This window comes from Ursus maritimus, unplaced genomic scaffold, assembly GCF_017311325.1.
Source record: "Ursus maritimus isolate PB19 unplaced genomic scaffold, ASM1731132v1 scaffold_15, whole genome shotgun sequence".
Classification (NCBI taxonomy): domain Eukaryota; kingdom Metazoa; phylum Chordata; class Mammalia; order Carnivora; family Ursidae; genus Ursus; species Ursus maritimus.
Window position 1 is genome coordinate 22,990,114 of NW_024423897.1, and position 26,852 is coordinate 23,016,965.

General features: G+C 43.8%; 1 protein-coding gene across 1 annotated transcript in view; it reads left to right on the forward strand.

Annotated features, from left to right (window-relative positions):
• The first annotated feature begins 309 nt into the window (after positions 1-309).
• The window catches only part of PDE6A (phosphodiesterase 6A), a 70,656-nt gene continuing 44,113 nt past the window's right edge, over positions 310-26,852 (forward strand). Inside the window, exons 1-6 of the mRNA XM_040630419.1 lie at positions 310-460; positions 10,908-11,520; positions 18,868-19,020; positions 19,759-19,848; positions 20,404-20,544; positions 25,347-25,421. Of these exons, the coding sequence (XP_040486353.1) occupies positions 11,047-11,520; positions 18,868-19,020; positions 19,759-19,848; positions 20,404-20,544; positions 25,347-25,421 (933 nt within the window). The 5' untranslated portion in view covers positions 310-460; positions 10,908-11,046. The remainder of the gene's footprint in view (positions 461-10,907; positions 11,521-18,867; positions 19,021-19,758; positions 19,849-20,403; positions 20,545-25,346; positions 25,422-26,852) is intronic.

Genomic DNA, 26,852 nt, shown 5'->3' on the forward strand with positions numbered 1-26,852 from the left:
TTGTTCTCTTTTGAAACCGAACACTGGTTCCTAATGCCTGGTTTCTTTCTTGTCTTCAGGTCGCAGCCTAAAAGCCCACTCTCCCTCCCCAGTCACATCCTATCGTGTCATCCTGCTTTAATTATTTTCTCCCTAACTGGGCACTCTCTGATATTGAATACATGTTTATTCATTCTTTCTTCCTCTTGTTTATAGCCTGCAGGGGTGGGGAGGGGTTGAGGTGGGCACTAGATGGAGTGGAAGGTCAAGGGCACCTGTGAAAGAAGCAAAATGGTTAACCTCCTTTCCTTCCCTTTCCAGTGAACCTCTTCACAGTAATTTTAAGGAACTCCATTTCATGTCTAGAGATGATCCTCAAGTTTCTGTCAACCATCAGATCCAGAGCTTCCGGAAGTCAGAAGTCATATTGGGAAGCAGAACACCTGGGTTCTACTCCTGATGCTGTCCCTTGTGACTGGAGGTAAGTCAATAGGCCTCAGCGTTCTCACTTCTCCAAAGGTAGTTGATGCCCCACCACCCCTCACACCCAGCGTGCCCCTCCTTCCTAGTCCTGGAGAGGGTCAAGTAAGACAAGAAGTGTAAAGTATTTTGCCAACTCCCTGTAGGCTGCCAAACTTACAGTGGCAACAGATGCTGATTTCGGGGTGTATATTTCTGGATGCACAAAACTCTTCACATTCATTATTTAATCCTAATAGCAGCTCTCAAGGAGGTGCTATATTATGATGCTCCCATTATAGGTGAGGAAATGAGACCCAGAGATGTTAGGGATGACTTGCCCAAGGTCTCAGTTAATAAGTGACAGTAATATGATTTTAACCTAGTTACATCTGACAGCAAAGCTCATTCTTAACCACTACACCCACTGTGTTGGCCAAATGTAAGAATCTACCGTGCATCCTTGCATATAGTAGACACCAATTAAACGGGTGTCTATTTAATAATTTAATAATGGCTATGACTTTCTTTCTCTTATTCCATACTTTTAAATCCACATTGCAGATGAGGAAACTGAGGGTCAGAATATTAAGTTACTTAAGAGGTCATGCAACTGGCCGGAAGTGGATTTTGAGGTGGGACAGAGGTAGATTTTTAAACTGAGAGCAGCCAGATGCCAAAACCCAAGAACATGTGGCTGTGACCCAAGGCAAGGGAAAGGTGCTAGAGAGGAAGATTTAGACCAGTCGTTGGTGCCTCTCTCCCTCCCAGTTCAGCATTTCCAACTGCTATTTAATGCGGTGGGCCTCTCTGGCTCCCCCCACACACATCCCCAGGGGCCCCTGCAAGTGGACTTTGGTCTGCCATTCCTACCTTACCTTCCTTAATGATCTAGGTCCCTGCAGCAGGAATCTAAGAGGTGAAACAGATAACCAAATCCCTCCTAATCTGCTTTTCCTCAATAACAGCAGGTCTGCTGCCCAGCCAGCCAGAAGCCAGGTCTCTTGACCCCTCCCATGTAAGCCTGGGCATTTTCCCTCCTGTCGGTCTCCAAGTTCCCAGAGGCGCTGGCCCCTGGAGGGTCACATATTATAGCCATTACTCTATCCCAAACTGCTTTTCAAAGAGTAACTAGAGTGAGGGTGTTGTGGGCCAACAAGTAAGTCATTTCAGGTGAGAGGCCACCCGAGGAATTACCTCTGCAGTCCTTCCTGACCAGCCACACTTCCCAGGCAGGACAGGGCACTTGCTCTGAGGCCTGGCTATAGGGGGCCCCAGGCTGACCCCCATTATTGAACAGGCTAGTCCAGATTTGCTATTCCAACTTATTTTCACAGCTATGGGTATTTCACTTTTTTTCTTTTTTAAATTTGATTGTTGTTGAAAACGGGTAACATGTACAAGTAAATTTAAAAGATCAAAGAGTTTAGGATGAAAAGTAAGTCTTTCTCCCACACTATCCATTCTTACCCCATTGTTCCTTCTGGAGGCAAACACAGCACCAGTTTCCTGTGTTACCTTCCAGTTATTCTATACCAGCAGTTCTCAGTCCTGGCTGCACATCCGAATCTCCTGGAGAACTTTTAAAAGATAACAATGTTTGGGTCCCATTCCCAGATAGTATGATCAAATTCAAGTAGAGTGGACTCAGGCATTGATATTTTTAAAAGCCCCCCAGGAGATTCTAATGCCCACAGAGGGTTGGCAAACCAGTGATCTATGCAGGTACTAGACCCTATCTCTTTAAACAAAAGGACATACAATATACACTATTTCACACCTTTTAAAAACTCGTATTATATGTTGAAGACTGTTCCATATCAGTGCATAAAGAGCTGCTTTCTGGCTATCTATTGCTGAGTTAAGGAATCACTCCAAAACTCAGTGGCTTAAAACAGCAGTCATCATTTTGCTAATTTGCAGTTTCCATGGGTCAGGAATTTGCTCAGAGCTTGACTGGGTGGTGTCTCATAGACCTATAGTGAGATAGTGGCCAGGTTGGGGACAGGGCATGGGGACGAAGCAGCTGAAGGCTGTCTGGACCTCTCCTTGTGGCTCTCTGTGTGGGCTAGTTTGGGCTTCCTCACACTATGGCAGTCTCAGAGCAGTCTGTGCTTAAATGACAGGTAATGACTTCAAGAGCCAGTGTTCCAGCAAACAAAGAGGACACTGTATAGCCTCTTACAGTCTAGCCTCAAAAGGCACATAGCTTCGCTTCTATTGTGTTTATTTGGTTGAAAGTCATAAAAGCCTGACGAAGGGGTGCCGCCTAGGTGTCTCAGTCAGTTAAGCATTTGACTCTTGATTTCAGCTCAGGTCTTAATCTCAGGGTCTTGAGTCCATGCTGGGCATGGACCCTACAGAGGAAAGAAAGAAAGAAAGAAAGAAAGAAAGAAAGAAAGAAAGAAAGAAAGAAAGAAAGAAAGAAAGAAAGAAAGAAAGAAAGAAAGAAAGAAAGAGAGAAGAGAGAGAGAGAGAGAGAGAGAGAGAGAGAAAGGAAGGAAGGAAGAAAGAAAGGAGGGAGGGAGGGAGGAAGGAAGGAAGGAAGGAAGGAAGGAAAGAGAAAGAAAGAAAGAAAGAAAGAAAGAAAGAAAGAAAGAAAGAGAGAAGGAAGGAAGGAAGGAAAGAGAGAGAAAGAAAGAAAGAAAGAAAGAAAGAAAGAAAGAAAGAAAGAAAGAAAGAAAAAAGAAAAGAAAGAAAGAAAAAGAAAGAAAGAAAGAAAGAGAGAGAGAAGGAAGGAAGGAAGGAAGGAAGGAAGGAAGGAAAGAAGGAAGGAAGGAAGAAAAGAACAGAACCAACCTGACTGATTTCAAGGGAGGATAATAGACCTCAAATCTCCATGGGAGGGGTGTCAAAGTCACATTGTAAGAAGGACATGTGGGGTGGGGCATCTTTGGTCACAGCAGCTGAATAGTACTCCAATGTTTGGGTGCACTGTCATTGATTTCAGCATTGAGGGACATTTATGTTGTTTCCATTCTTTTAATATTACAAAGGGTGCTTTAAACTATTATAAATGTTTTTCCTCTGCCCTCTATCCCCACTCCTTAGAAGGGGCTTGGTCTTTTGATCACTCAACTCTCAGGGCCACTGTGTGGCAGGATAGGACGTAACCATTCTGAGGCTCAAGAAGTGATCCCCTCTCACTTTGGGCCTTTGAGGGAAATTATGCTGAACTGTCCCAGATGAGGAAAGAATGGAGAGCCAAGTAGTCAGGGAGAAAGGAGATTTTTGAAAACTTCCCCAAGGTTGATCCATGGGCTAGGCTTTGCAGGACGCTTGAGTGGCAAGGATCTGGGCCTCTCTCTGCCCTGGGCAGGTGGGAAAGCCTCCCATGTCGGTGGCCCTGGGTTGCCCTGGGAGACTGGAGGACCTCTGAACCCCTGCAAAAAGCAGAATGGTTGGCCTTTCAGGGGCCATACCAACCTGAATGAAGAGCACATTTATGGTATCAGTGTGAACAAAAGGCCAGAGGGCTGTTCTTTGGCTGTGCTGGGTTAGACCAACAGACCTTCACATGAACCTGGGGTGGGGCAGAAGTCACAATAATTATCCAGATTGAATATCTTGTCAGCATTGGGAGATGGAGGCTTGGAACATAGAACATTTAATTTGGAGAAAGAAAAGGCATGTGACTCTTCACCAGGGTGAAGGAGCACAAGNCACTTTCCCTACAAATATTTAGGTACAGAATATTATGTTATTTGACTGGCCCACAGCAATCACAAGCCCCAGTTTCCCAGGTTTGTTCCTTCACGGGTATGTGCCAGGTGCTGCGGGAGATGGTCATTCAAAATAGAACATGATCTTTACATTAAAATATTGACTTTCCCATTATTTCTTTACTTAAACTCTTGTATTTGGGGATATCAAAGATTAGTAGTGAAATTGTTCTGTCTTTCCGGGTAAGACTTTTAATAACAAGGTAAGAAAATAATCAAGCAGGTATGTAAAGATTTCACTACACAAATATTCAGTGAGAGTACCAAAAAATTAGGAACAGCCTAAATAACCAACAGCTAGAATGTTAAACAGGTTATGACTCAGCCACCCAGTGGAAGGCAATGAGGCCATTAAAGAAAAATATTTAATGGCACAGAAAGATGTTTATGTATATTATTAAACAAACAAAATGCATATTACCTCATCACAGTTCTGTTATAAAATTATATGATTAGAAAAGAAGGATACACATCAAAATGTTTCTCTGGGTGGTAACCACTCTCTTCTTTTTATTTGCCTGTATTTTCTCAATTTCCTGCAACACCAAGATGTATGACTTTATAAAGAGAAAAGTAAGAGTTTTTGTTTAAAAAAAAAGAATAGGAAATAGATCTATTTGCATTACTTCTGCTTTCTACGAATACCACTGCCTTGTACTCGACTTCCATTATCATTCTTAAAGGTTACATTTATTGGGAACTGGCCATCAACCAAGTTCAATAGAATCACTGCCTCCAATCCTCACAACAGCTCTATCAGTATCATTGTTATCCACAAACTGCAAATGAGAAAATTGGGACCAGAGATTAAGTGACCTGCCATATGTCAAAGTTTGTGAATGATAGGAAGAGGATTCAAACTCAACCCATTCTGGAGCCAAAGCCCAGGTGTATTCTCCTGCCTGTTGCCTTTCTACTGCTATGGTCACAGAGCAGGTATTTAGGACCTAATTTTACCTGTCCTTTCAGGATTCCTGAGTTCCTAACTATCTTTGAGTTACAGATCCCTTTCAGAATCCTAGCTTTAGGAAAATGCACAGAAGGTTAAAACGCCCTCAGGACAAACTTCTACCAAGCTCATCCATTGACCCATATTAGACCCTCAAAGTCAAACAAGGAGAACATCACAGACTAGCCAAGTTTCAGGGACAGACCAACAGGTAACCCAAGTAGTTGAATAAAGTTACTGAGTCAACAGATGACCGGACATTTAGGAACTGGTAACAACTGTAGGTCAAGGGTAAGAACAAGTGAAACATGGGAATGAGCCAAGGTAAGTATAAACGAGGGTGGAGACCAACCAGACTGTTTCAGTGATTATAAGGATGGAGCCAGGGAACTGCCTTCTCTTTCGTGGCTTCACCTAGCACATGGGGTTTGGCAAGCCAGGAGAGGAAAGGCCTTCAACCAGGAAATGGAGACTAAGTTGACATTGGACACCAGTGAAATGTGCTGAAGGGGGCTCAGTGTCGAGTTCCTCCAGGGCCCCAATAGCACACAAGTTACCCTGGCCTACCCCACTCTTTCTCATGTGTCTTTTTCCCAGTAAGCCAGGATGTCTTCTACACCCTTCTTCTTGCTTCTATGCCTACTCTCTTCTTACTCTCTCAACCCCCATCCTAGACCCGTTCCTTTCCTCTGGGAAGATTGCAACAGCTTCCTTACTGACTTGCTAGCCCCAGACTCATCTTCCTAATGCTGGTGTTTGAAACTTCTTTGACAAGTCCTCGGCTTACATACCTTCAACGACAAGGGAGCGCACTTTCTTCAAGGTAATCCAGTTCATCTCTGAAAGTTATGATAACCAATGACGACTGGATAACTACTATTAAATTGAACCCTATGAAATTGCTGTTTGTGTAGGACAAAAATAGTCAAATAGGGGCAATTTCATAGGGTTCAACTTAATATGCACTGGGTAATACATAGCTTGGCACTACACTATAAACTTTCTCAATCTCCACAGCAGTCATGTAAAAGCATTCTAATTTTACAGATAAGCAAAATGAGGTCCAGGAGAAATTAAATAATTTACACAAATAGTAAATGACAGGCCTAGGGTCAGCCCCAGATCTGACTCCTGAGCTCCACCTCTTAAGCACTCTGGGTGTTGCCTTCTTATAATAACCTATACTTCTGTCCTACTCCCTGGATCCTCTCTGAACAAACTGGCACACTCTCCACCCCCGACAGCCTTTCAGAGCTTCCTCCCAATGGAATATCCCTGGTTCCTTCATTCCTTCACTATTGCTCTTTACAAGAGGGATGAATGGTGGGAGCTTGTGGAGACCTTTCACCCAGTAATGGAATTTGTAGCACTAATATGCCAACCATCCCCATTCAAGTAGGTCCTGAATTTCAGAGTCCTATTCTTTCAAAAAAAGGTGACACACCTTTCCACAAATGCCTTTTCTTGACCCATTTGGTTCCTTGCTTTGTCCTATTTCTTTCTTTATTTCCCCCCCTTTTACCTCCAAACTCACAGTCTTAAAATCACCTACGGACTTAGCAATTACACTTCTGGGTATATACCCAATGAAATTGAAAATATATGTCCATATAAAGACTTGTGAGTGGAAGTTCGTAACAGCCACAAAGTGAAAATAACCCAAATATCCATCAACTAATAAATGGATTTTTAAAAACCTAATAAATGGTTAAACAAAATATATAACTATAGTATATCTATGCAGTGGAACATTATTTAGCCATAAAGAGAAATGGAGTGCTGATACATGCTATAACATGGTTGAACCTTGAAAACATTATGCTAAGTGAAAGTAGTCGGACACAAAGGGCCACATATTATATAATTCCATTTGTATAAAATGTCCAGAAGAGGCAAACCACTAGAGAAAGTAGCTTAGTGGTCACCAAGTGATGAGAAAGTAGATTAGCAGTGGCATACCATAACAAATATACTAAAAAACACAGAATTGTACACTTTAAAATGGTGAATCTCGTGTTATATGAATTATATCTCAATTTCAAAAAATTTTAAGTCACCTATGACTTGAGTCACCTAACTTTTCAAAACTTTTCCCTTTCTTCACCCATGAAATGTGGATCTTGGACTTGAGATTATTCTAAATAAGTAGCTCCAGCTGTTCTTTCAGAAGAATCCTCTAGCAAGGCTTGTGGTCAGGAACAGACAGGTCAGCCATTCCTGGTCAGTCTTCCCTCACTCTGAGCCCATCTAGAGTCATGGATCCTGGAGTGTTTGGGACACATTATTAGATGTTTTATGGATAGGGAAATCAACAAAACCTCGAGAGAAGACAGGATTTTTTCAAGGTCACAGAATGAATCAGTGGCATTCTGGGCCTGCAGTCCTGTTTTCTTCTTTCTAGTAGTATGTGTTTCTTTTTTAGACTAGACTACAGAGAAAAATTTTTCCTAACCCTACCAGTAGACCCTGCTCCCAGTGAAAGAAACTTCAGATTTCCTTCCACTAATATCTGAAATCAGGCCTGCAAGCAAGTTAGGAGGTCACCCGCTGCAAATACCCACTTATCTGTACCTACCCAACAATTAGAACTGACATTTTTCAACAGACTTGATTTTCTCATTCTGGCATATTGAAAAATAAGGTAAAAGTAGATTTCTTGCAAAGCAGTTGCTTCCTAAGCCAGTTGCAACTAAGCCTCGTTGGTATATTATGAGAAAGCACCTGGGCTGGGCTTTTTTGGAGATTTTAAGAGAAGATAAAATTTTACTTCCATCTTCAAAGAGCTTGAGTTTGATGAGAGGACAGATGTGCAGAAGAAATATAGCCTAGAATGTAGACACTCCCATTGAAATGGAAGGAAACCAATAGCTTGGGGGTTCCAAATAGGGAAAGAGTCTAGTTGGGGTCTCAAAGAATCCATGGAGGGAATGGCATTTAGACTGGGTGGAAGGAAGAGGCAGAGGGCACAGCAAGAATGAAGGTGCAAAAACCAGAAAGAAGGAAGAACACTAGAGTGGAGCTTAGAGTACCTGTTGAGAAATTGTGAAAAACTAAGCAGAAAGAGTATTGGGGCCACATTCTGAAGAACTGTTAATGCCAGGATTAAGAAAAACTGCTTACTTTCTGAGGGGAGGAGTTGGGGTAAGAACAGTCTCATAGACTCTGGTATAGCCTTGGAGAGCAAAAGTAGCATTATTCATCCAAATGCTTAGAGCTGTAAGCTCTCTAGGTGTTTATACTAAAAAATAGAATGATGTTTATTACAGCATTGTTTATAATGCTAGAAAATTACAGACAACCTAAATGTGTAACTGTAGAGCGGTGGTTCTCAACAGACGTGATTTTGACCCTAGGGGGACATTTGGAAATGTCTGGATTCATTTTTGGTTGTCACAACTTGAAGAATTCTAGTCTAGTAGGTGGAGGCCAGGGATGTCGCTAAACATCCTGCAATATATAAGACAGTCTCCACAACAAAGAGTTACTGGGCCCAAAATGTTGATGGTGCCAAGGTTGACAGCCTTTAGTTATACCTAAATCTTTAAAATATATATTAAATCTTATAAATAATATGTATTTTAATATTTTCCTGGAGAATATGCATGTGTATGTATATATATATAGTCCATATATTTTAAAATATCCAAAAAAATATTGTAGTGGTAATATCTGGGATTACATTTAATTTCAGTATTTTTCCTTTGTGTCTTCTTGTCTTTTCTAAATTGTACTCAAGAATATATAGGAGTTTTTATTTTGTATGAGTCAGGGTTCTCTGGAGAATTGGCTCACGTGGTTATGGAGAAGTCCCACAATCTGCTGTCTGCAAACTGGAGAACCAGGAAATCCATCGGTATAATTCAGTCTGCGTCCAAAGGCCTGGGAGCCAGGGGGCCAAAGGTGTAAGTCCTGGTCTGAATCTGAGGACCAGGGGTGCCAATAGCCAAGGGCAGGAGAAGAGGGAAGTCCCAGTTCAGGTAGAGGGCACATTCACCCTTCCTCCACCTTTCTGGTCAAGTCAGGCCCTCTCCTGATTGGATCATGCCCACCTTACTAGTGAGGGTGATCTGCTTTACTTAGCCTACTGATTCAAGTGCCAATCTCTTGTAAAAAACACCCTCATAGACACACCTGGAAGTAATGTTTTACCAGCTATTTGTGTATTCCTTACCCTGTCAAGTTGGCATATAAAATTAACTGTTCCAGACTTACAATTAAAACAATTTTTTACTGCGCATCAAGAATGTGCCAGACAGCACCGCAAGGCCTAGGGAATCCGCCCTGGCGGGTCCCTGCCTCATGCAACTCCCAGTCTAGATGTGAGGACAAACAACAAAGAAACAAACAGACAAAAAAAACAAGATAATTTCTAACAGTAATAAATGCAATAAAAGAAATAAATAGGATGATGTGACAGGCAGGACCTAGGGCGGGTACTACTAGGGATAAGACGACAAGGGATGACTAGCATGAGCTGAGACCTTGAGTTTGAGAAGGAGCTGGTGTGCAGAGAGCTGGGGAAGAGCATTCCAGACAGAGGGCTCACATTATTTATGGTGAGAATTTAGAAATTCAGGTTGCTGTGTGGCCTGCCAGGCCAAGGGGTCACCTGTGGACACAGTGCTGAATGGGCACAATACTCTAAGAATTTACTACACACTACAATAAAGGAAGTAATCTACTTTCCATTAAAGTTCATTTGCAAAGTTCAGAGTGCCAGCAACAGTCTATTAGCCTGCATTCCACAGTGTTTATAACCTAGAGACACCAGGCTTTCCTAGGCATATTCACGGAAATGAACGTACATTTCATCAGAAAGAAAATGTTCTCCTCCTCCCCTGGTGTACTAGAGGGTACTTCAGGGAAGATTCTGGTATCTCAAGATTCAAAAAGAGCCGACAGCAACTAGACTACGTGTGCATTTCTGACTGACAATCCAAAAAGATAGAGATTGTATCCAGAAAAACCACATTAAAGTGCCAAGAGAAAGATGGGGGCTGGGGGAGGGGTTTAAGGGAAATAGATTTTAAAAGCGGGGCTCTACAGAAAGGACAGAAACGAAAATGATCACTAGAAGTTACCTCTGAGTAGCAAGATTATGGGTGACTTTAATGATCTTCTTTGTGTATTTTCTACAGTGAACATGTATTTTTGTAATAAAAGAAAAAATATGAACGGTGTTATTTTTACGAGGGCCCCTTGAATTCTGAAATTAAGGGGTCGTTGACATCTAAAGCTGGGAAAGACTTTGATGCAGATTCTGAAATTGGGCCCCGTAGGGGCCAGACCCCTAATGTACACACGGAAGCGGGCTGAATGGTGAGCATGCGCAGTGAGGCCGTGCTGGGGAGGCGCCGGGAAAGGCAGCACAGAAGGGTGGCGTGAGGGGGAAGGGGGCGCTGGGAGCGGGGTGCGCAGCCCCTCTCAGCTCCAGTCATTCCTGCCAGGGAGGAAAGTGGGCACAGAGTTGTTAGATGTTCCGATTCTCCAGCAGAAGCTGAACGAATCTCCTCAACAGCGTAGGTAGGCTTCTGTGTCAAACGTTGAAGGAAAACACGCCTACAGTAGCGGGTCTTCCCTGTGCTGCCGGTTGGCAGTCTCTGCTTCGGGGTTGTTGTTAGTTTGGCCCACCTCCGGCTCTGTCTAGAAATCCCTTCTCAGCTGTTAGGCCAAGGTGAAGAGGAAACTCTCACNAGTCTGAGGCCTGGCAGCCTCTGGAACCTTCTGATCCTCATAATCCTTGTTCTCGAGAAATATTAATGATTTAATCTCCAGAGCTCTCTCCTTCACCTCTGCAGCCACAGCCGCGAGATCCACCAGCCAGACCCACAGAAGCCCAGCTTGGCACGAAACAGCTCTTGACCCCGTTTTGCCACAGACTTCCCTGGGAAGGCCAGCTTGAGCCTCTCTACGGGGGTAGCCAGTGGGATTGGAGCCATGGGCGAGGTGACAGCGGAGCAGGTGGAGAAGTTCCTGGACTCGAATATCATGTTTGCCAAACAGTGCTACAACCACCGCTACCGGGCCAAGGTCATCTCAGAGCTGCTGGGGGCCAAGGAGGCAGCCGTGGACTTCAGCAACTACCACCCGCTGAGCAGTGTGGAGGAGAGTGAAGTCATCTTCGACCTCCTGCGGGACTTCCAGGAGAATTTGCAGGCGGAGAGATGCATCTTCAACGTCATGAAGAAGCTGAGCTTCCTCCTGCGGGCAGACCGCATGAGCCTGTTCATGTACAGGGTCCGAAACGGCATCGCAGAGCTAGCCACCCGGCTCTTCAACGTCCACAAGGATGCTGTTCTTGAGGAATGCCTGGTGGTGCCCGACTCCGAGATTGTGTTCCCCCTGGACATGGGCGTCGTGGGTCACGTCGCGCACTCTAAAAAGATCGCCAACGTCCTCAACACAGAAGAGGTACCCTCTTCCCCATAAGAAGGGGGGCAGGGAGGCATTCTTCCATGGGGTTCTGGAGGGGGGTGCAAGTGGGGTGGGGAACTGCTGGCCATCAATACTGGGCTCGTCATAGTTTGACACTTCTCTTAATTTATTTACCTCTAACATTTTATTTGGGAAAAAAAATTCCAAACCTAACAGAAGAGTTTAAGAATAGTACAGACAACTGTATTATACATCTTTCATCCAAATTCGCCAGCTGTTCGCTCCTTGTCACATTTGCTTTCTCTCTCCATTTTTTCTGACCCATTTGCGAGTCAGTAGCAGACAACATGCTGTGTATTTCCACAACAAGGACATTTCTTACGTATCCACAGTACAGTGATCAAATGCAGGAAACGTAGCATTGAGGCAATACTATTATCTAATAAACAACCCAGGTTCACTTTTTGCCATTTGCCTCAATTATACCCAGATAGCACTATCTCTGTAGTCCCCTCAAACCTGAAACAGTTCCTCAGTCTGTCTTGTTTTCCACGACGCTGATGTTTTTGAAGGGTGCAGGCCAAATACTTTGCAGAAATGTCTCTCCATTTGGGCTTCATCTGTGTTTTCATGATTAGATTCGAGGTCGTGCGTTTCTATCAGCAGTCTCCTCGAGTGATGTTGTGGTTGTCTTTGTGCATTACATCAGGAGACATATGATGGCGGTCTGTCTCATTACTGGAAATGTTAATAGTACCACTTGGTTAAGCGCTTGGCTCTTGTTTCTGAGTCCAGCATTCCATGAGATTCTCCTGGCAGCTCTGATAAAGACCTCTTTGATCACCAGGACAAAACACTTCATACAGTTCTCCCCATGGCTATCTGCCCCGGGGGCCAACTCCTACTTATTCTTTGGATCTCAACTTACAGGTCACTTCTTCCAGGAGGCCCTCCCAGATCCCTCTGTTACAGTTTCCTTCCTAAAACCATTGATCATAATAAGCCTGAGGGGCCAGGGACCATGCTGCCTTATTCTCCACTGTATCCCAGCAAATGTCTGGCACAAAACAGAAGCTCAGTAAATATTTGGCATAAAAAACTCACCATCAGGTAATTATACTCAGTTCCTTTAACACCTGTCTTGCCCAAAAGAATGTTCGCCCCACTATAGCAGGGCCCACGCCTGGTCAGCAGCACTGACCAAACCAAGAGCCTGTGTTCAGGCATTTCCAAGATGCAGCCTGGACATTTTGTGACTATGCTCACCTTACCTCTGGCCTTGTTTCAGATTAAGGGTCATAAGGTTAAAAGGGGAGAGAGGAGGCTCCAGAAATTATCTCATCCATCTGCCTTATTTAATAGCTGAGGAGCCTAGAGTCAGGAGAGCTTGAGAAGCGGCTTGTCCAAAGTGACCAGGGAGTTAGGGCAGAGCCAGGACTTCCCATCCACAAATGCAGGAATTCGAATGGGTCATCTCTTTGACTTGGGTTCCTTGACAAGACAAGAAGCACAGACCTCCGCCTCTGTAGGAGATAGTTTTCCTTGAAATCCACTGGGCTGGATCTCCCATGGGGCTCATCTTTCCCGTTTCCCCTTGGACATCCAAGGGGGGGGGATGGGAATGGTTCTGCGGCCAGAGGGCTTTCAACTAGCCTGGAGTCTGTTTTCCCTTCAGCTCTCTCTAGACTTTAATGGCAGCCAACGTGGATTTCCACAATCTTATAGCATAACTGATTATCCCTGTTTCACAGATGGTGAAACTAAGACCCAGAAAGGTTAATAACTTGCTCAGAGGGCGCCTGGGTGGTGCAGTCATTAAGCGGCTGCCTTCGGCTCAGGGCGTGATCCCAGCATTCTGGGATCGAGCCCCACATCAGGCTTCTCTGCTAGGAGCCTGCTTCTTCCTCTCCCACTCCCCCTGCTTGTGTTCCCTCTCTCACTGGCTATCTCTCTCTGTCAAATAAACAAATAAAATCTTTAAAAAAAAAATAACTTGCTCAGAGCCACTCTGACAGAAAGTGACAAAGTGGGTATTTGAACCCAGGCACTCTGGCCTTGTGCCCACACTTTTCACTGCTCTGCCGTACTTCCTCCTTAGCTATAAAATGAGGGCATTTTAGGTGCTGTTTATCAGTAGTCATTTCAAATCGTAGAGCAGAGAATTAAGACGTTAAGCTTTGACGTCACATCTGGGTGTGAATCATGACTGTGACTTTCTAAGAATAGTGCCTTGCCTTATTGTTGAGTCTGCCTGGGCTCACTTCCTCATTTATAAAATAGGGCGAGAATACCTACTGTGCAGTGTTGTTGTACGATCAAAGGAGCGAATTATTTCCTGTCTAGCAAGGTTTTTGGCACATTGTAGTGGCTGCTGTTGGCCGCTCCTTATTATTATTACTGTTCTGTGGTTATTAAGGGTCTGTTCTAAGGGATGGATGATGGACCAGGTCTGGGTGGGATTTGGAGAAGAATCCAGTCCTGTCCTTCTGGAACTTTCAGTTTAGATTCTGTTGGTGGGAAAAACAGAAGAGAGGTGCTAAGATTTCTGTCAAGCCTGGTGTTGAGGGACTGAGGATTTAGGCTGATGTTCTGATGCTGACGTACCCTGGTCTAAGGGTTTGCTGAGCCCCTGTGCTAAGGGAACGCCCGCTATTTCGGGCTCAAACCCAAAGTTCACTCTGGAAGGAATGCCTGCGCTTCCCTGGAAGCTTTTGAGCCTGGCTTGGTCTCCCTGGCTGGTGACTCAGGCCTGGGGGTGCAGTTTGCTTCCAGGCCAGCAAGCCTTGGTACTCAGTATTTGCCTGTGTGTGCTCCCTCCTTGAGGAACCTTGCTCTATTCGGGACTCTGGATTTTGACTGGAGGCTGCGTGGAGGAGGAGGAAGATGGTATAGACTGTGGTCTGGGTTGACCCTGTCCCATCAACAAGTGATAGCCTTCAGCACCCTCAAAACACTTGGGCCATGGTTACAATCACTGGATTTTTGAAATGCGAACCCATGAATGAAGAAGTTTCCCAGGGTTGTAATACAACTCCCCATGTCCCAGCAAATTCCTGCTTAACCTTGGGATTGCCTCAGGAAGATTTGCCATTAGGATCCCTGGATAAAATATAGGATTCCCAGTAAAATTTGAATTTTAGATAAACAAATATTTTAGTATAAGTACATCCCATGCAATATTTAGGATATACTTATACTTTAAAAAGTATTTATTTACTTGGAATTCAAATTTAACTAGGCATTTGTATTTATTTGCTAAATCTGGCAATCCTACTAGCCCTTCAATATTTGTATTCTTTATCCTTTTGCCTTAGGAAAGCCCACAAGGCCTGCCTGTTCCTGTCTGGTTTATTTGCCACTGGTCCCTGGCACCTAGTCCAGTGCCTGGGACAGAGTGGGTACTCATTTCATTACAGATGATTACATGCATTAATAAATGATGACCCTTGCCCAGTTGGCTGTGATATTGTGATTTATAAAAAGAAATATTTGTTTGGTCTTTGTCCTGATTCCTGACACAGAACTCCTAAGACTCTTACCATTTCCTAAGTGATAGGAGCATCTGACACAGAGCTTCTAAATTCCTTGGAATTTCCTGTCTCGTAGATGGTTTTGTGTTCTAAAGAGATGACTTTTGGTGGGCTCCTGGTTGGAGCCAATCACCAGAAAGCTCAAGCTATGATTACAAAGTTGGAACTTTCAGCCCACCTCTTCATTCTCTGACCACAGGAGATGGGCTGGAAATGGAGCCAATAGTCAATCATGCAGATGTGATGAAGCCTCCATAAAAATCCCCAAAAGAACAGGGTTCAGAGGGTTTCCAGGTCGGTGACCATAGGCACGTGCCAGGAGGGTGGTGCACCTCAACTCTAGGGACCAGAAGTGCCTGCTCTCAAGACCCTTTGGGATCTCACCCTATGTATCTCCTCACGTGACAGGTTATCTGTATCTTTTATTGTGTCCTTTATCAGACAATAAACCTGTAAATGTAAGTATTTCCCTGAGTTCTGTGAGCCGCTCTGGCCAATTATCAAACCGAAGGAGGGGGTTTCGGGACCCTGCTCTAGCCATCCAGTCAGAAGGATAGGTGACAAACTGGGACTTGTGATTGGCGTTCGAAGTGGGGACAGTCTTGTGGGATTGAACTCTCCTCTGCGGGGTCTGAGGCTGACTCCAGAGAGATGGTGTCAGAACTCAGCTGATTCGTTGGACAGTCAGCGGGTGTCAGAGAACTGGTCAGTGTGGGAGAAACACCTACACATCTGGTCTCAGAGCGGCGTGAATGTGTTACTAGCGTGAGAGGAAAGGAGCACAGGGAGTTTTTCCAACACACGACAATTCCCATTTCTGAAGACTGAACCTGAGGGCACATTTCCAGAGACTCTCACAGCTGTTGTCCCTCCCTGCGTGGGAGACCCAGAACCCAGCACGCTAGACTGGAAGGAAGCCTCAAGGAGGACCCAGTCCAACACTCTGATTTTACCAAAGGGCAAACTGAGGCTCAGAGAATCTTCAACTACTGATAATGTACTGACTGACCCCCTGAAGCCTCAGAGAACCAGTCCCTCCCTCCCATTCACCCATCCTGTGGGGACATCCTTCACGCTATGGTTTGAATTGTGGGTTCATGTTTTATATGATGCTCCTATTATTCTGTGAGAACCCAGTGAGGACAACCTCTTCTTTCTTATTGGTCTTGGCATATCCAGTGCTTCTCACAGAGCCTGTTTTCAGTAAATATGAATGAATGAAAGAATCAATCAGTCAATCAGCGTATCAATATATAAACCAGTGAATGAATGGCTGTCCCACTTGCCAGCAAGGGAGTTGTCTATAGAACAGGGAAGGTGATGGTTCTATGTGACGGGGCTGATGTGAGAGTTAATGAGATAAGAGATTAAGTCATAGGGTCGGAGACCGCGTATATCATTGTTGCTCCATAAACAGTAGATCTCACCAACGGACACAACGGAGCTTGGCTCCGTGAAGGTTTGAAAAGAGGAATTGGGATTTCTGAGAACGAGAAGTCGTCTTGCATTGCATTGCAATAGAATCAAATCTGTTCACAGGGGCCTCCAAGGCTCAGCCGGAAGAGGCCCCTGCCCACCTGTCAGACTTCATTGCCCTCCACTCTCCCTCTCCCTTGCTGTGCTTCAGAGACTCTGGTCTTCTTTCTCTTTCTCAGATGGGCCAAGTCACTGCCCCCTCCTGGCCTTTGCACTCCCTGTGCTCCCTGCTTAGAATGTGTTCCACCCACCCGGCTCCCCTGAAGCTTCAGCTCTCAGCTTCACCTCTACAGAGAAGCCTCCCTTGTTCGCGGCCGTAACCGCAGGGTCTAGAACGGTGCCCAGCATAAAGGCACTCCGTGAATGCTAACTGAATGAATGAATGACTCTGGGCTTTCCCTAAGCTGGGCCTCTGAGTCCCCGGACTTTAAAATAAGCAGTTGGAGTTAAATGGCTTCTAAGGCCCCTTCTGCTTTTGATAATCTGAGTTTCTGTGACGTGGTCGTGTAGCACACTTTCTAGGCTGAAAATATAAGGATGGCAATGATTGTGCAAACACCAGTGAGCTGGCAGCTGTATTACTCGTGAGAGAGTTCTGGGGCTCTCAGTGGGAAAGAGGGTTCTGGTAGATTTGGTAGCATCTGCTTCAGATGCAGGTAAGGCCCAAGTATTGTTTTCCTTGATAGAAGTGAATTTTGCAAGATGGAATGGTTTCATGAAATGAATCTGACCGTGCCCCACCCAGGCCTGTGTGTAGGGATTTATCGGTGTCCTTAGAGAATGACATGGAAAACTGTTCATGACTAATGCCTCTTTAGAGATTTTGCTTAATCCTCTGATGCTAATTCAAGTAGAGCCCTACAGGCTTCTCTTAATTCCTGTACCCTTCACCTGGTTTGAGACACCTTCACTGACCACAGTGCTGTTGCCTGTCTGTCTAATCCCACTCCTGCTCGAAGAAATCCATAGATGCAGACCATTACTCTCTGAATTTCTCTATCGTGGGAAAGGTTCTGCACACTCAATTCTAGAAAAGCTGTGTGAATCGGCTCTATGAAATACGCGTCCTTTCTCAGAACAGTACGAACTGTGCATGTCTGGGCTGGCTCGTGTCCCAAGCAACGCCGATGGTTGGGAAAACTCATAGTGCTACCAAGAAACAGAAAGGTGGATTCTTTTGGATTTAAGACAACAGTTCAGGCTTTCTCTCTTCTTTCTGCCCTGTGCTGGCCTCCCAGGCTGCTTTAGAGGTGGGGGGCCAGGATGTGTACTCCTCTGTACTCCCCCAGCTCTGAGCCAAGCCCTAGGTCCTGTATTACTATTATTGATTTGTCTGTGAGGGGTCCTGAACCTTAGTCTCCCTTGTATCCCTAGCGCTCAGCATAAGGGCTGACACACGATGGGGCTTCCAGTAAGACCTGTGGGATAGGGATATCCTTTGGACTGATTGCGTGGTGCTAGAACTGAATTGCTCAAAAAGCTGGAAGTACCAAGTTCTTTTGTTCAGTGACCAGCACCCAGGTCTACCCTTACCGAGGCTTCCCTTAAAGGAAGCAGAGCTGAGGGAGGGTTCTGGACACACACACGCGCGCGCGCACACACACACACACACACACACACACACAGCAAGTCACATTAACTCTCTGGAGTCTCCGTTTCCCTTTGTAGAGAATGGGCTACTCGGGATCCCCACGTCATAGAATTAAAGTGAGTTGATGCAAGTAAAATGCCACACGTGATACCTGCTAGCAGTTGTGATTATTCTCCTCACTAGAGTCTTTTCCTCACTCAAGGTTCTATTTTGGGCTTAACTGCTATCACCTCAAGAGAGGCTTTTCTAGCACCCCTCCCCAGGCAAAGTCAGTGCCCCCCACCCTCAGGCTCCCACAGAGCTTTGCTCTCATCTCCTCTATAGTCCTTAGTAAGTTGATTCTCAGACTTTCTCCTACTGGATTTTGGAGGCCTCCAGGGCAGAAATCACCCCTGGGGCGCCTGGGTAGCGCAGTCGTTAAAGCGTCTGCCTTCGGCTCAGGGCGTGATCCTGGCGTACCGGGATCGAGTCCCACATCGGGCTCCTCTGCTATGAGCCTGCTTCTTCCTCTCCCACTCCCCCTGCTGTGTTCCCTCTCTCGCTGGCTGTCTCTCTCTGTCAAATAAATAAATAAAATCTTTATTAAAAAAAAAAAAAAAAGAAATCACCCCTGATTGCATTGCCCTTGCTGAACAGAAGTAAATGGAAATGTCTTCATTCTCTTGTCAAAAGATAACAGCGAGTCCCCTCCTCCCACCACCTACCATGGGCACATGTAGGCTCCGGGCTGTTTTATTATCTTTGCTCTTCCTCTGCCCACCCATGCCTGTCTCTGTCTCCCTTCAGGATGAGCATTTCTGTGACTTCGTGGACACCCTCACAGAGTACCAGACCAAGAACATCTTGGCTTCCCCCATAATGAATGGGAAAGACGTGGTGGCCATAATCATGGCTGTGAACAAAGTGGACGGGCCCCACTTCACCAAGACAGATGAAGAGGTAAGAATGCTTTAGAAACTGCCGGGGTGGTCATGCTAGCAGCTGTCCTAGCTCGAGAAGTCCCCTGAACCTTGTTACTTGGCCTGGCCTTGGTTTCCCCATCTGTAAGATAAGGGGATTAGTGTGATGCTTTCTAAGGGAGACAGGACAGGGTAATGGTTAGGCTGTTGGGCTCTGGAGCCTGGAGTACAGGGATAATTGTCTTGGCTCTGCTAATACCTAGCTGTTTGACTTGGGCAAGTTACAAAATTTCTTTAAACCTCAGGGGGTTTTTGTGTATTTGTTTTTGTTTTTGTTTTAAGTAGGCTCCGTGCCCAACATGGGGCTTGAACTCAGGACCTTGAGATCAAGAGTCAGATGCTCTACCAACTAAGCCAGCTAGGTACCTCTGAGCCTGTTTTCTTATCTGTAAAATGGGCCTAATTTTACAGTATCCATCTCTAGGAATACTTGTGATGATCAGATAAGAGAACATACCTAGATGACTTATCACAGGGACAGCAAACTCAATAAATAGTAGCAATTTTTCATTAATACATCTTATGAACATTGACAGTCTACATTCTAGGAGTCTTACACTCTTACAATGCAACATTTTATGAATCAACATTCCATGATCCATCTGCTCAAATTGCCTCTGATGATTTTAAAATATTCAAATATTTGCTGAAGATAGAAGTGGCCAGAGGAGGGATTTCTCCTTCTCATCTATTTCCCCTCATGCTGTTTGACTTCCAGATTCTTCTCAAGTACCTCAATTTTGCAAATCTAATCATGAAGGTATACCACCTGAGTTATCTGCACAACTGTGAGACTCGGCGTGGTCAGGTAAGGGGTTTGGCTCAAGGGAATGGACTGAACATGTCTTTTTACTGACACATTGATGTGGTAGGCTGGGAAGGCAGTGGTTGATACAAGCGCCTGGGAACCATCATAGAGTCTCTGAGTAGCATCCCAAGTTTGTAAAGTTGTATCCCAGAGTGATTATATGTGCAGTTTTCAAGTCAGGCGACTTAGGTTAAGTTGTTAAGCCGTTTACCAACTCTAAGACCCTGGGCAAATCACCTCCCCTGTCTGAGTTTCAGTCTCCCCCATTTGAAAAATGGCTAATATTGATTGGTTCCACCCTCAAAAGATTGTCAACAGCAAATGAGATAATGCACTGGTGTTCAATTAATGTTTGTTATGATTATTCTTATTAACAATCTATGAAATAAAAGAAACAGAAAGAGTAGGACCCAATATAAGCTGGTCAGTTACTTCAGCTCTCGGGGCCTCAGTTTCTCCATCTGTAAAATGGGAATAATTATCTTGTCTCTGGGTTATTGTGAGCTGCTGCTTTGTGCCTCAGAAACTTTGACTCGGTTTTTGTGTTTTGTTAAGATACTGCTGTGGTCTGGGAGCAAAGTCTTTGAAGAGCTTACGGACATCGAGAGGCAGTTCCACAAAGCCCTGTACACGGTCCGAGCCTTCCTCAACTGCGACAGATATTCTGTGGGGCTCTTAGACATGACCAAGCAGAAGGTGAGAAGGCTTCAGAAACAGACATCTCCAAGAACGGGTTAAAGATACAGCGGAGCCCAGACTTGCGCCGCACATTCAGTTCACAGGGAAGAGGCAGGGAGGATGTGGCTGGTTGTGAAAAGGTCTTCACAGGTCTTCCATACTGAAGAGTAGAGTACCAACCTTTAAAGGGGAAAGTCGATCTAGGACACAAGTGAATGAAGACAACCTGGTCTTCCCTGGCCCGTGGGAAAAGAAAGCATATGTGAGAAGGCTTGATGAGGTGGTGAAGGTGAGTGATAAAAAGGTTCCATGTAGGGTGCAAGCCAGAAAGAAGAAAGTTGCTAACTTCAGGAATTCTCAGAAAATGCACTCAAAGGTGAGCATAAACCTTCCCCATGGTCTGTCAAGCTCACAGCCCATCTGGGCAGTTAAAGTGGAGGCAGATGCTTGGATCTGGTCCCTCTGGAAGCTCAGGGGGCAGATCTGCAGAGGCTAAGGACTCAGACACTGATACGGCCCCCTGCAGTATTTTTCGGCCATGTTTACCCCAACCAATTCCCCTGTTTTTCTTCCTTTACCTGTCTCTTCTTCCCTGCAGCTAATCATTTTCTGCTTTGGAATAGAGTTCCAGAGTTATCTAGATTTGGGCTTTTTTTATCCCAAAGAGCCAAGATCCAGGATTCCTGTCAGTTTCATTTTGTAGGGCCTTGTGCTAAGTGTGGTGCACTGACCAATGCAGACCCTCCAAATATTTGGTTTAATGATTAAATGAATTGCAGAATCTGGAGTTGGAAAAGACCTTGGGTCTAGTCCAGAGGCTCCCAGACTGGAATTAGAATCTTCTGAGGAACTGTTTAATAAATGCTAGACCACATTTCCTGACAGGCTGCTTTTTTTTTTTTTATTTAATGTTTTGTGAACATCTGTCCATATCAGTACATGTGGATTCTTTTTAATAAGCCTTTATGTTTGAAATAGCACATATACACAGAGGTGAGAACTAATTACAGGTGAGTAGGTCAATGAATTGTACAGAGTGAACATTCCCATGTAACCACCACCAAGATTAAGAGATTAAACATTATTAACACCTCAGAAGCCCTCGCTTACTAACTTCCATACCCTCCTCCCTGAAGGTGACCACTGTGACCTTCATGACTTCATTAAAGAAGTCCCAGGTGGGCCGTAGACTTGACATAGCATTGGGAAGGTTTATGCCCACCTTCAAGGGCATTTTCTGAGAATTCCTGAAGTTGGTAACTTTCTTCTTTCTGGCTTTCACCCTACATAGAACTTCTTTATCACTCACCTTTAGTGCCATGTTAATTTGGCCTATTTTTGAAGTTCCTATAAACAGAATCATACAAATATATATTCTTCTGTATCTAATTCCCTTTGTTCAACATTTTGGTTGTAAGATCCATCTTTATTGCTCCACATAGCATTCGTTCATTCATCTTCATTCTTCTGGAATGTTCCATCATATAAAAAAATCCTCTAAGTGTTTATTCATCCTACTGTTGATGGGCATTTGAGTGTTTGGGCTATTATGAATATTGTTATTACGAACATTATACATATCTTTTGGTACACAATTGTACCAATTTCTTTTTACCTAGGAGTAGAATTTCTGGGTATTAGTTTTAATAGATATTGCCCATCTGATTTCCAAAATGATTTTATGCTCCCACGAGCAATGTATGAGGATTTCCTTACAATACTTGGTATTGCCAGTCTTATTAATCTTAGCCGTGCTGGTGGGCATGTGGTGTTATCTCATTAGGTATTAACATGAATTCCCCTAATGACTGAAGAGGTTGAACATTTTTTCTCATTTATTGACCATGTGGATATCTTCAAAGAAGTACCTATTCAAGTCTCTTCTCCGTTTTTAAAAATTCTTTCGTCTTTTTAAATCTTAGGATTTGTAGGCATTCTTATACATTCTAGATATGAGTTCTCTGTGGAATACACACATTGCAAATATCTTCTCCCACTCTGTGCTTTCATTCTCTTAATAGTATGTTTCAATGAATGTAAATTCTGAATTATAGTGTAGTTTGATTTATCAATCTTTTTTTTAATGGTTATTGATTTTTGTGTCCTACTTAAGAAATCTTTCCTGGCCCCAAGGTACTAAAGATATTTATCTATGTTAACTCTAAAATTTCATTGTTTCAACTTTCACATGTAGCTCTATAATCTACCTGAAATTTTTTTAAATGTACAGTGTGAGGTAGGGTCAATATTAACTTTTTTCCATATGGGTATCCAATTGACCCAGCACCATTTACTGAAAAGACCATTCTTTCTCCACTGTCCTATTGAAAATATCATCTTTCCCTAACATACCTCTATCATCATTCAAGTGTCCATATATACTGGACACTTAAGTTTTGGATTTTGTTTAAGAAGGACTTCCCCAACCTTAATATTATAAAGATAATCTGAAATAATCTGATGTGCTCTGATTTTAATCTTTCATTCATCTTGAAATTATGAATGTGTATGGTTTGAGGTAGGGACAAATTTTGTCCCTCACTCATTTTTCTCCAGTTAAAGAGTAGTCTACCCTTTCTTCACTGTTTTAAAATGCCACCATTTTGATATGCTATTTTATCATAGACCAGATTTCCATAAATTCACGGGTCTTATTCTGATTTTTGCTTTTGAAATGGTTCTGTATGTGATTTTGGTGCAGGTGGGCTATCTACTGGTTTTAGGGAATGTCTGATTCTAGGGCAGATATTCATTTCACTTTTTGATTTCTGAACCAAATATTTTGCCGAATATTGCAGAGTCCGGCAGTAAGTCATTTGACACACCTTCAGTAAGTAGCAAATGAATGAATTCATACAAATGAATGGCTCTTTCTTAATCAAAAGAATTTCTGAGTAGTTGAATTCAAAAAGTGCCCAGTCCACACCTTAAAGGATCTGACCCCAGGTACGGGCTGCTGTGTGTGGTTGTATTCTGCTGTGTTTCTTCTGAACTCCCTCTCAAAGAGGAAAGCCACATTTCAACAAGAATATTCTGCCTTAGTCATCCCCAAAATATGTAACAATCTAGCAATTAGAAGTGGGCTGGTCTTCACAGAATCATTCTAATGACCTGCCCCCCCAGGTAGCTAAGCTCTTATCTGAGCTATTGACACAACGAAAGAAGTCAATAAAACCACTGAATTGTACATTTTAACTGAGTGAATTATATGGCATGTGAATTACCTGTCAATAAAGCTGTTTAAAAATAAAAGAAAGAAGAACGAGAGAGAGAGATTGAGAGCAGGAAGGCAAGCGTAAATACTCTCCACTGTCCACCCAGCTGCTAGTTCTCTATGGGACAATCTTCAAAGCCACTCAGTGTTTGACACGGAGGGTGTCAGCCCGATGTATTTGTCTTTCCTCTGGGCTCCTCTAACATCTGTGTTCTTTTTCCATTACTGTTTGGTTCTTACCCTGTCTGCCTAACTATAGTTACTTGAGTACTTGATTGTTTCCTCCAAGAGGCAGCAAGATCCCCCCAGGGTGTGAGCTCTGCCTTATTCGTCTCTGTGTATCTAACAGCAAACATGTTGTGAGGCTCAGGTAGGCTCCCTATGCACATTTTCACCCGGAACTGAATTTCTTCCTGCTGTGTAGTCAAGACAAAGAGTCCAACTGGGCAGAAGCTTGAGGGCATGGAGTTTGGATTTCATGTGGACTTTCTTCTGCTCCTGCTCGGCATGATGGAATAGATAACCTGTCATGTTCAAATGCGAAAGAGGCCAAGAGCAGAAGGGCTTAGCATTCTACCCATAATGACCCAGCATGAATGGATCTCTATCCCTAAATAGCAACAGATGAATGAACAAAGAGGGCAATGGAGCATGGAGACCTCCTTTGCCTGGCCCAGGAAAACCAGTAGACAAGTGGCAGGGAAGAGCTCGAGCGGTGTCCCAGAGAGTTTCTTCTTCTGACGCTGTGTGCCCGTGCAGTGCCTAGCTGGCTGGCCCTTTCTCTCTCCCTGCCTGTATCTTTAAATTGTCTCATGAGTGTCATCCTTTCTTGATGGAGCCCAGATGGGGGTCTGTCCGTATTTGGCACCATTGTTTTTTTCTTTCTTATTTAGGCAAGATATTTTTTTTCCTGATTCCAAAAGCAATGAATTTTATTACAGAAAAATTGCTAAATAGAGTCTCACTGCAATTACCCAGAGAAAACCAGTTGTTGATGCTTTGTTGTGAATTCTCTGAGAACAGTTTCTATGTATAGTTAAGCATTGAGGTTACATGATCTATATTTTTTTGTCACCTAACATTTTTTACTCATCAGTGAAGCCAGGGCACCTTTTTAATCAACATATAGATGTCTGTAGCATTATCGTTAATAAATGTACCATAATTGTCTAATGAGTCCCCTCTTAACTGGATGCCCAGGCTGTTCCGAACTTTTCACTATTATAAATGATGGTGCCGAGGACATCGTTTCAGCTAAACCTTCGGTCACATGCTTAGCATGTCCTTAAGGTCAATTTCTTAGACACAGAGAGCCCAGTTTCCTTCTCATGTTCGCTCCCACAGCATGGGGAATGTGAGGGTGCTCCTATTTATTGCTTAATGATTAGACAGGCTTAGTTCATCAATATCTTGAAGCACAAGCATGACCAACATCCTCTAACAACATCCTCTAAGGCTAATGAACTTTGCCTCCCTTCCAAGCTCAGTTTTCAGTGAGCTCTTCCCAATTTCAGTGATAGCTGACTCATCTAGGTGAGTCCTTTTCTTAATCTCCTTTCCTTGACCTATTTTCAAGACATGTAATTATTGTCTTTCTCGTTCCTAGGAATTTTTTGATGTCTGGCCAGTCCTGATGGGGGAGGCTCCACCCTATTCAGGTCCCAGGACTCCGGATGGAAGGGTAGGTCTCTCTCTGCGGCCTGTATGATCTAATGTTTATTGAAATGCAAATGTAAAGCACTATAGACTTTTTCACTTAGATACGTATCTTCTCTGGGTTGGGTGATTTCCCTTGAAGGTCTGACAATTGTTCGTAATTGCCATGCCTTGTAATTTGCAAGGTATTTTTAATATCTTGTTAGAGTTTCATAGTAACCTGGTGGGATTGACTATAGAAGAATTAATATCCTCATTCCACAGATAAGGAAAGAGCCCCAGAAAGGTCAAAGCTATCTGCTCAAAGATTCACCCAGCAAATGTTTAGAATTGCAGATAATTAGAGCTGGAAATAACCTTAATATTTAATTGAGATTGTATAACTTGATAGCTAGAAGGTCAATTCCAGCCAATAGATGAACCTATTTGGCTGCATACATTGAAAATTGTTCTTTTTACTTAAATTTTTTTTTAATCTGTAGCTTAATGTTAAAAGATCAAGATATTTCCCATAAATGTCTAGCTTCTAGGTTTCTTTTTTAAAAGCAGAAGATCCCACAGTCCCACAGGGTAAATTTTTTTTTTTAAGATTTTATTTTTAAGTCATCTCTACACCCAACGTGAGACTTAAATTCACAACCCAAGATCAAGAGTCACATGGTCTGCTGACTGAGCCAGCCAGGCGCCCCCACAGGATAAATTTGATGGGAGCCGAGTGGCAGCTACCTCCTTAGAAGCTGGTCTGAGCTCTCTAGTTGGCCAAGGTCCCTGCCATTCCCCTTGTGTTCCTCCTGCCCCCCACCCAAGGCCCCATTCTCATTTATGGTTCTATCAGATCTTTCCAGGGACTAGAGTTTGTGACCTCTGCTTTCATAGCATTGCTTTACTTTACTTTATTTTATTTTTTAAAGATTTTATTCGTTTATTAGAGAGAGAGAGAAAACACGAGTCGGGGGAGCGGCAGAGGGAGCAGACTCCCGACTGACTCGGCTCGCTCAATCCCAGGATCCTGAGATTGTGACCTGAACCGCAGGCAGACACTTAACTGACTGAGCCACCCAGGTGCCCCCCGCCCCCGCCATTGCTTTATTTTAAAAGATGAGGTATAAACACCTTAGAGAAGCTGAAATGATATCTATGGGGGAGGAAAAGATGAGGCAGGGTTAACAGCTTTGTCACTCAAACAGCCTAGGGAACCTGTAGAATGACTGGATGACCTTAGCTGAGGCCACATAGGACAAGTAAGCAGCAGAGTCATGTCCAGAATTGAGTTTTAATCTTGTGCTTGTCCCACAAGATCTTTTAGCCTGTCTGAAATCGTGTATCCGTTTCTGCTAGGAGGCCTCATTCCTCCCAGCCAAGCCTAACCCGAACCCAGATTAAAATGTGCATGTGTGCACGGGCACGTGTATGAATGTGTATGATAGACTTCATTTAGTCTTACTCCAGACTCCAA